The sequence below is a fragment of the Jatropha curcas genome, chromosome 5, assembly GCF_041381405.1.
Source record: "Jatropha curcas cultivar XTBG-Jc1 chromosome 5, XTBG_Jcur_1.0, whole genome shotgun sequence".
Taxonomy (NCBI): Eukaryota; Viridiplantae; Streptophyta; class Magnoliopsida; order Malpighiales; family Euphorbiaceae; genus Jatropha; species Jatropha curcas.
This window is the reverse complement of record NC_143155.1, coordinates 4,992,069-5,002,994: the sequence shown is the minus strand read 5'-3', so window position 1 is coordinate 5,002,994 and position 10,926 is coordinate 4,992,069. Positions and strand designations below refer to the sequence as shown.

At 29.2% G+C, this 10,926-nt stretch overlaps 1 protein-coding gene across 1 annotated transcript; it reads left to right on the top strand.

The window, feature by feature from the left end:
* Positions 1 to 8,423: 8,423 nt before the first annotated feature.
* Positions 8,424 to 10,443, top strand: LOC105629037 (E3 ubiquitin ligase PARAQUAT TOLERANCE 3). Its single transcript, XM_089721277.1, is given in 2 exon segments — positions 8,424 to 9,571; positions 9,574 to 10,443. Coding segments are annotated over 2 exon segments (1,602 nt in total). The 5' UTR covers positions 8,424 to 8,839.
* Positions 10,444 to 10,926: the final 483 nt, after the last annotated feature.

Here is a 10,926-nt window from a genome sequence, read left to right as displayed (position 1 = left end):
TTTTTAATTGAAGATCATGAAAATTATTGAAGATTTTTAGTGGTTAGTACTTTATTAAGTCTTAGGAAATATTGTAGGATAGAGAGAAAATTTCTTTACAAGCACAAAATATTTTTATCTCTCTTAAAATTATTTTCGAAATATTCTCAATAAATGCTTGAAAAGAAAAGGCCCAAATTATATGTCTTTTATCTATACCTACCTAAATAGAAGGGTTTTGGGTAATCATTGAATGAGCTTCCACAAGAGTTGCTTGTGCATTGACATTGATTTTAAAATATCAGAAATAGTTATTGCTTATTAAAACTAAACTTCAATGTCTTATATAACTGGATTTTCATTCCTCTTATAAAAACGTTTTTCTTCCTTCAAAAATTGAATGGGCAAGAGTAAGAGTCCATTGTTCAAAGTTTCATATCTCAAAGCTCTCTCTTCAATCCCCTTTAATTCTTTTCATCTATTTGCTTCAAGAGATATTTTTCAAGAGAAAAGAAATATGGTAACAACTCTTTCTGAAGAATAGTTCTGAACTTTTTGTCTATTTTAAAATTTTATTTTCTGTTATTCCTGTGCTTATAATTACATTTCTCTCTGTCTATATAGATTATTGTAATCTGTTATAGGCTAGAGGCTTTTAAATGAAAAACATTTGTATAATAGCTTAGGTGAAAAGCTATATTGTAAAAGGTAATCAAGCGACCTTCTCCTTGTGTAAGATTCTAATGTCTTGATCTGAGTTTTCTATTCTCTGCAACACATAAAGGGTAGAGGTTGACTGGAATCTTCAGAAATCTAGTGGGACAAAAGTTAGATCTAGGTGTTGATCTATTTTCTTGTAAAGTTGGTTTGTCTCCTACCCTTGAAAAGAGATAATATAGTGGAGGATCTGAAGATGAGTCTTGGGGAGTGGATGTAGGCGAGTTAGTGTTGAACCACTATAAATCTCTGTGTTTATCTTCTTTTATTTTCTAAAGTGTTGCTTGATTATATTCTGTTTACACTTATGTTAATCATTTCAGAAATGCAAAGTTATTAATGAGTTTCTGTTTCTAAACCTGAATAAACTTTATCTCTGTGGAACATTAGAACTCTGGATTTCTGTACTATGATTTTATCAAGTTCTAATCTGTCCTTTTTTATATTTAGTAGAAATCACAATCTGAGTTACAATCAGTCTTCTGATCTTGCATAAGTTTTGTGAAGTAGTTCTAAATATAATAACTGTTCTTCACGTTCTTTCTAATCATGCAACAGTTTTGTAAAAAAGTTCTAAATTTGATAACCGACTCTCACAAACACTTTCTAATTTCATTGCGACAGAATTCTGATCTTGAGTTTTGAAAGTCAAATTTTTTAGAAAATCCAATTCACCCCTTACTGGGTTGTGCCATACATAAACGGGGCTCATAACCTTACTTTTCGAAAATTGTCCTTCTTTAAAAAAAATTGGTTATTTCTAGAATTGAAAACAAGTTATAATAAAAATGAAAATATGGACAAATATTTTGAGATGGAGGGAGCATGAAATTGAACATTGCAGGCAAAATTGAAAAGAAAAAAAGGTTGATTTGCCAAAAAATAGACCGAATTGCAAAATCCATGACTAAATTGCACTTTGACCAAAATCAGGGGTGGCTGCGGTGGTCGCAAGTCCTCTTGGCGGCTGCTGCAGGATTTGGCCGACTCTGGACTACTTTTTAAGCTAATTTTGTGAATCTCAGCCTTATTCCATTAATTTTTTTATGATTTTTCAGCTTCTACTCTTCCAATTTCTCTCAAGTTCCCGTCTTTCTTCTTGTCTTCTTTGATCCAATTGCTATGGAGCTATACTTTAGCCATTCTATGCATTTATGTACCAAGAATTTGGAAAAGATGGAGAAGATCAATATAGGAAAGTTCGGTATTGTTCTTGCTTGACTTTGCGCAAAGTAAAAACTGATATGGACTTTTTATTGCCTGTATCAAATTTTGGGACCCAGAATCTCATGTTTTCAGGTCTGGAACTAGAATGGAGGAGTTGTGCCCTACTTTTAAATAATTCAGTTCTATCTTATATAGCGGGATTGAGACTCCCTTGGTTAAACCAAAAATCAAACCTAGCTATTTTTCTAATTTTCAACACATGTTTGGCTTGACTAAGGAGTAAGCTTATAACATGGTAGTGGAGAACCAAGTGAATTTGACTGGTCTGATTGTCGAAATTCATGATTCTCACGACTTCAAGGACAAGGATAGACAAAACTATCAAAGAGCTTCGACCTTTTGTTTGATTGCTACATGAATGACTATGGTACCACCAAAGAAGAGGCTGTTAAACATATTACAAAGTGATTTATAAATGCATAGAAGGATATGAACAAGGAAATGTTGAAGCCAAGTCATGTCTCAAAGATTGTGCTCAAGTATTTTCTCAATTTTGGATGCCTGGCTGATTTTCTATGCAAATTCTGGATTGATCCCTTCACTCATCCTTCACTTTTGAAAGATCGGGTCTGAGCATTGCTCATCGATTTTCTAATTGCTTGATGCTTAGCAATTAAGTCAAATGCCTATTTTTCAAGTTTTAATAAATATAGTTTGGTATTGAAAGTTTGTCTCTAGAAGTTCAATAAACGTTGTTTGATGTTGGAATCAGTTTAAAGTGTGTTTTTATGCTTACGCAAGCCACTGTAATAAATATTGGTTCGATGTATTAGAATTCCATGAACTTTGCAAACTTTTACAATTTCGCTCTATTTTAACAGACAATTGCTATAGCACAGAATTCAAAAATTTTGTACCGATACAGCACTGCATTTTTATACCATGTGTAAATATTAAATTAGAATTGCAGGTAATCATAACAGATCGTTCAAGATATATATAATTGTTTTTTTATTTTACCAAATTCTTTTTCTTCTCTTAGTATTTAGAATAATTTTCCCTTCTTATTTCCTAAAACGTGGAAAATTTTCATTTTAAAGATTATATACATCGAAAAATATGAAATCCTTATATCACAAATTTATATGAAATATTTTACACGATTATAAATAAAAATAAATTATTTAAAAGTGATCTTAAAATATGGGATTAAAAATATTTTTAAAAAAAAATAAAAATGAAAATTTCATATCGTGAAACTATGTGAAATATTTACATTGTTATACGTAAAAATATATTATTAAAGATGATCTTAAATTTTTATATCATAATAACAGTGTTGACTCAAGGTCATTTTATCCTAAGATTTTGATAATTAAGCAAACCAAATAAATTTAATATTTTTATACGTGCTAAAATTATTTTATGCAGGTTTTTAATTATGAAATTATTAAAGAAATCAAGCTCCTACAATCCAAGATTTTTTAGATAGGAATTATTCATATCACTTGTTTTGTTTAATATAATAATACGAAAAGATTTTTCGGCAACGCTTATTCAAATATTATAATCTATCTACTTTTTGAATTATCAAATTATCTCGGTGTTGATGATCAATCAAGAGAACTTTATACTAAGATTCGTCTTCGATTGAATTCATCTCCTATTGATTTTAAACTCATTTCTTTTATTTTGGCTCTTTACTTATTTTAATTGCTTTTCATTTAATTTATTCTCTATCAACAAACCCTTCCTTTTATTTTTATTATTTGATTCTCTGGTCTTCAAAAAGAATTGATCAAAACTAGTTTTTAGGGTTCCACCATTCTCACCCTTCACCATCTCCACACATAGAAATTGCAGCAATGTCCTTCTTCTTTATTTTGACACTTTCTTTTTTTTTTTTTTTTTCCTCTCTATAAACAAATCTTGCCTATTGTTTCCTCTCTTTCCCATTTTTTTTATCTAAGAAAATAATTTTTTTATTCCCAACAAGCAATGGAATTTGAACTCACCCAGTGAGAAACTCACTCATAATTTTTTTTTTATTTTATTTGGAGAAATCAAAATCTTTAAAGCGAAAGAGAAAGAAGTGAAAAACACAAGAATTAAATGAGTCATTGTCTTCTATGTTTCAAGAACTTCAATAGATACAAGTGATTTTTTGTATTAAATAAATCAACAAATAAAAATTTTGCTTTTTATTTTTTTCACTCTACTTTTGAAATATCTTTTTCTTTTTTTTATTATTTTCAATAAAACTTTCTAATTCTTTCTCTTCTAATTACTCTTTTCTTTTTTGAAAATTTCTAATTACTCTTTTTCATTTTACATGATTTATGGGTTTGGGATTTAAAATATATATGTGTGTGGTTCAATTGAAAATAAGATTAGTGGCTTTCTTTACGTGATTGAACTACTTAACCAAGTGTGAAAACAAGAAAATCTCAATTCATGTTCTTCGTCAAAAGCCCTGCACTAAATCTTCTTAATAAAAAAATAGAAGAGAGAAAATCAAAGTTGATTATTAATTAGTAGAGCTGATGTAAACGTTACCTTTCCATCTATTTTTTGACAGAAAATTTAACGGTTCCCTTTTATTCAACACTAATTGAAATTTATATATTTTTACATAACAAATTAAATTTTAATAACATTAATGTAATAGGTTCTATAATTTAGGTAACACCGATGAAATTAAACCACAGCTTTTGACCCATTCCAACTAGAATTCTAATCTTGTAACCAAACGGCAGTCTTTATGTCTATTATGGGCCACCTCCCTTTCATATTCTTATACAATAATTAATAAAAATTTAAAATTCAACAGCTTCCATCGTCTTCCTCGATCGAGATCTATAATCAGGAATCACATCTCTCACGCAACAACAACTACAAATTCGCAGAGATGAAATTAAACGGTAAGAAACTAATTTATCATTAATTTGTCGCCGATGGGAGTGGCTTATGAGAGATTGTGTGTTGTTAGGTGTTTTTAGTTTGTCTTGTATTTACCAAAAAAAATATATATATGTTAATTTTAAAAATATAAATAATATTTGATTAGTAATTTTTGATATTTGATTTATTTAAAAATTAATAATTTATTATTTATTCAATAATAAATATCCTATAAATGTTTAAAATTAATGTTTTAATATTAATTACTCTCTTCATCCCTATAAGTCATTTTTAAGTGATTATTTTGTTTCAAAATATAAGTCATTTTTTGATGATTATTTTGTCTTAAAATATAAGTCATTTTAAATATTTTAAGGAATAATAAATGATATTTTTTCAATGTTATCCTTATTTATATTTTTTAGTTTTGAAATAAGAGGTAATTTGGTCAAATTACTCTTGATTTTATTATAATTTAGTGGAATTAATTGTTTCCTTACTTCCCTGCAAAACTTTAAAACCATTTATAATTTGGAACAGAGCAAGTAATATTTAAAAAATAAACCTAATCATATGTGTATGTCTATTATATACGTGATTTTATGAGACATAATTTTTCTTCTTCTTTTCTTTAAAAAAACTTTCCTTATTAATTAAACTGTTCATAAACTATTTCACAGCTATACATCTCGAATTGAATTGGGATTTTGACTGACGACTGGAACTTCCAAGTAAGTAAGCTCACAAACCTAGATAGAAGAAATTACTTCTTGGAAAAATAAAATGGCGGAATATATAAATTCACCTGTGAATTTTGTTATTTTAATATTGTCATTGGTGTTAGGTTGGTTACACAAACGAGGGGAGAGGTATCAGGACATTATCTCCTGATATCAAGCCCATACCTTCTTTCTGTTATTTGAGTAGTTATATGGTCATAAGATCTCACTAAGATTGGTGTCTATCAATTATCATCATCATATTTGTCATTATTATTATCATTATTATTATAATTAATAATAATAATAATATCATCATCATCATCATTATCTGGTTAAACCGAGTTGATTTAGTCCAGCGTGACTTAGTTATCATGCCAGTTGAATGTCCATTCTTGTTTTGAAAACATTTTTAGCAAGAATCTTTAAGATATTGCGATTAACACAAATGTTAGAAAGTTTTCTCGGAGTTATTTTCACCATATTTTCTTATAATTATCTCAACATCATCAAAACTATAAAATCCTATTAAAAAAAAAACTACAAATTAGCTTTAGTATCAATTTCAAAATCATCAAAAAATTCAGATTAATAAACAATCAATCCCTTTTTATGTGAAATATGTTTATAATAATTAAAGAAAATGGGAGTAGAGAAGAAAATAAAAAGAAATATTAAAGTTTTGATGAAATTTATTGAGAGGCAGGATAGAGGATAAAATTTTTATTAGAAGCACTTTTTTCAGAGTAATACTTTTAATAAAAAAATATTATTAATTTCGAACTAAACAATAGGAAAAGGTATTTTTCAAGAATACCAAATAATATAAAAAATAACTATATATTAGGAAAATAAAATCAAATCAAATTAAGAGTTTGACATGCTTGATTTTTATGCAGAAGTCCAACAAAACTTTATTAACACGGAACAATAGGATTTAATTTTCATTTTCTCCGATCAAGCGATCGATCAATAAATGGTTCAAACTCTGTTGGATTTGTCTTCTCCTCATGAAAATAGGTAATGGGAAGGAAAAGATGAAATTATATATAAAGAGAAAAGAGAACCAAAAGCATGGTTAACAAACATCTATTAATGTTTTAAATTGCTATTAAAGGACTGGGTTGCAAAATAAGCATTCTAAACCGTCATTCTATATTGTCATTCTTGCACTAATTAAAAACTTCTGCTCAATGTTTGATTATCTACAATATCTCATGCTACAATAAATGAATCGTCGTAAAAAAGCTACTCTCTTTGTTCTACTATAATTGTAACATTTGATATTTTCACAAGGATTAAAAAAATGATTGAAAAACATTGATGATCTAAAAATATATAGTAGAATGTCTAAATTATTATTTTTTTTAAAATAAAAGCTCCTCATTTAAGTTTGCTACAACCACCTAATAAATATGGGTAAACTTGAAAAAAAAAAAAATAATGTACCCTCAAAATTCTAAATGAGCACTTAAATGGAATAAGGTAAAATGCTCATTTGCAACTATTAACGTGGAATGGAGGAAGTGATTAAATAATAAGGATGATGACATGATTCCTGGTAAAAATGTCTCATATTAGCTTCACTGAATGTTCATTATAAAGGAGCTAAAATAATAAGGATGGCATGATTCATGGTAAAAATATGCAATTAGTCATAGAGGTAGTATTACACTACGCATGTGTAATATATTACTACGTTGGTCCCATTTCCTCACTTTAAAATTTTATTTAAAAATATATTTATTTCAATATTAACTATCTCGTAATATTAATTTTATTATTTTAAAATTTTAAACTCTAAAATTAATAAATAACAATTTAGATAAATTAATAGTCATTGGATCTAAGATTTTTTTTTTCTCTTTTTTCAATAGTAAACTCTTTGGAATTATGAGTAAAATACATTTAAAATTTACTAGTCTTTTTTTATGACGTGCATTGTACGTTGAGTATGCTCGTTATATACTCATTTTTTGTACTCTTTTAATTTTTTTTGTCTATATAATTTAAAGCATAAGTTTTTATTTAAATTAAAATAAATACAAGTATTAATTTGTATTACAATTTGTCGTACAAGCTACTTGTAATGTCTTATGTATTTAATTTTATTTTTATATAATGAAGTGGTCTTAAATTGAATTGATAATAATAATCATTTTGCCTATAGTGTATTAGAGAAATGAAAATTACATCAATTTAAGTAATGAATATTACACATGTAATCTCAATTACATTACACTGTTAAAAAAAAAAAGTCTAATCAAACAATGTAATTAATCATATAATGTAATTCTCATTCTATTACATTGTTGACTACACCATACCAAACATAGCCTTAGTGCTATAGTTGATATACATAATAGAACTAATCGTATGTCTGCACGTTGTACGGGTCAATACTCAGACCATAAAATTATCTGAATTGAAAAAAAAAAAAAAATTTCATGAATCATAGATGTCTTTTAAAAATTTGTACGATTAATTTAATAGATGTAGTACTCATATACATAATACTCAAAAGGGAATTAACATTTTAACAAAGTAGAAAATAATTAAATTATAAAATAATAGAATGTTACATTAAATGTATAGTGTGTTTATTAATTATTAAAAAATAAATATTATTTTTTATTATTAATAAAAAAATTTATTATTTGGATTTTTAATTATTGCGAAAGAAAGAAATCAGGAATTTTTTTATTAACGAAATAAATTTGTTATATCATTATTAATTATTAAATAAAAAAATAAAAATTTTATAATTAATTTGATTTCTTCAAATTAAATCATTAAATAAAAATTTTAATATAACAAAATTTCACATCATCAACTAAATTTTACAGTATCACATCATATAATTAAATTTAATTGGAGTTTTATATATTTATATTAGATGGCTAACTGTAATTTTTATTCTTAACTTTCTCAACACGGAAACTGTACATTTTAATTTTCGTTTTCTCCGATCAAGCAATCGGTTCAAACTCCATCATCTTTTCTGATTTGCCTTCTCTCGATTATCTTCTCCTCATTGAATTTTCTTCAGAATTCTCTATTCTCTTCTCTTGAATTGGAATTCCGAGGAAGGTTGACATCGCCGGTGGGATTTCCATTGAAGGTCAGTGTCTCCGGTGCAATTCTCGTCCAGGCGATTTTCTTCTAGTTCAACTGCGTCGTTTTTCTTCAAATTCTGAAGGCTGCCGCCGGTGTGGGCACATAGTCGGCAATCAAATTTTGTTGTCGGCTTGATTTCTAATTTCCAGCCAGATTGTAATTGTTATTGAAATAGCAAATAGAGATTGAAATCATTGAAATTTTGATAAATAATTGTAATTTCTGATATTGCTCTCGCGATGGGCATTCATTATAAGTTCATGAGTGCGAAAGATTACAATTCAATTCCATTAGATAATGCTTTTATCTCTGTTCTTTTGTTGAAAAGGAAAATTGTTGAATTGAATTATAAATCAAAAAAGAATTCTGATTCTAATGGCTTGTGTTTGGGCACTGATTTTGATCTCTTATTAATTGATGCTCAAACTAATGAAGAATATACTGATGATTCAATGTTAATTCCTAATAATTCCACTGTCTTGATTCGCCGTCTTCCTGGAACTCGGCATCGTAAGCCTATTGACGCTTCACCTATTCTTTTTGTTGAAAAACAGCAGCCAAAACGTGCCTCTAATAAGAAAACTGCTTCTGCTTCTTCTGGTTCTTCTAGTGCTGGCTCTGCAAGTACTATTACTGATAATACTGGTTCTGCTAGTACTAGTAGTATTGGTTCAGGCATTAATGATTCTGGTTCTAGTAGTAATATTGGTTTATATAGGAGTATGAATGCCTCTGTCACTGCTGCTGCCACCAATTCTAGTTCTGGTTTTGTTTCTCGAATGACAAAATCTACTCTGGACTCTAGATTATTTGATAATGGTTTGTGTCCGATACCTGGTATGGGGTCTAGCACGAATCTGGATGAATTGGATGATGAGGATAGAAAGATTAAAATTCTAGTCAATACTCCGGCATTGCCAGGTTGGGGACTTGGGAGCGAAAGTGTTGGGGTTGGCAGAGTTGTCCGAAGAATGGTGGTTATGGTTTTTGTGGTGGATTGGAGAAGAAAACACCTCCTGAAGGCTATGTATGTCGCAGGTGTAGATTTCCAGGGCATTTTATTCAGCACTGCCCTACTAATCGTGATCCAGATTATGATTTTAAAAGAATGAGGCCTCCTACTGGTATTTCCAAGTCTATGCTGATGGCAAATCCAGATGGCTATTCTGAATTGTTGAATGTTGCTGCTGCTTGTACTGGTGTTTTGCAGACAAATGAGAAAGAAATGGAATGCTCAACTTTGAAGAGAGCACGGCTTTTTACTGATATTCCGGAAGAACTTCTCTGTCCTCTGTGTAAGCAAGTAATGAAATATGCAGTTCTAACAAGTAAATGTTGTTTCAAGAGCTTTTGTGATAAATGTATTAGGGATCATCTACTTCTTTCTAAGCTGAACTGTGTTTGTGGAGCAACAGAAATGCTTACAGATTATCTTATTCCGAATATAACTCTTCGGAATACAATTAATCGCTTTTTAGGGTCTGGTTCTGGTAGTAGCAGTAGCCGTGAAAGTGCTAAAAGCAATTCTGTTCAAATTGAGAACAAGCAATCAGCTTATTGTTGTTCAACAATTCTATCTGCTGAATCATCGGAGAAAGAGCAAAGACAATCCGACTCGACACAACAATCTGCTAAGACAGCCGATGAAGAAGTCCAGCAAAAGACAGTTTCTAATGTGATAGCAAAGAAGAAGAGAAAGAGGAAAGCTTCTGAAAATGCAGAGGTTGTAAGCCATATGATGCCAGATGGCCCTTATGCCTATAATCCATATTGGGATGCTATGCAAGCAAGAATGGGAGGATATATGGTTCCTTATGGTGTTGGTGATATGACATATGAATGAGCCCTTTTGGCATGCCATTCCAACACTAGTAGATTTTTGAAAGCCATTCATATTTCTTTTCCTTCATTTGAGTTTCTTAGCATTTTTAGGTTATCTGGATTCTCTTGTAATTGTTGTTTTACCACTTCAAGGAAATTCCAATTTCTCCAAAAAGCTTTGCAGTTTGCACTAATTCATTGCTGGCTTTATTTCTTTATTATATGCTTTTTTATATTATTTATCGCAACTCATATTCACGTACAAGTCTGATCTATTTATAACAGTTTATTTCCGCATTCCACTATTTCATTATAGGAAGAGGAAGAATTCAATAACCACACACAAACTGACAATTGCTAGTGCATTCCAAAGCACTAGTGAATTGATGGCCATAGGTCAAGGAAACACTCCACTTGGAGGTTGGAGCTCTTGGGTTGTAAAATTAAATTTAATTATGAGGGACAAAATATATTTTTTAATGAATTGTGTGAATGTAGATATGGG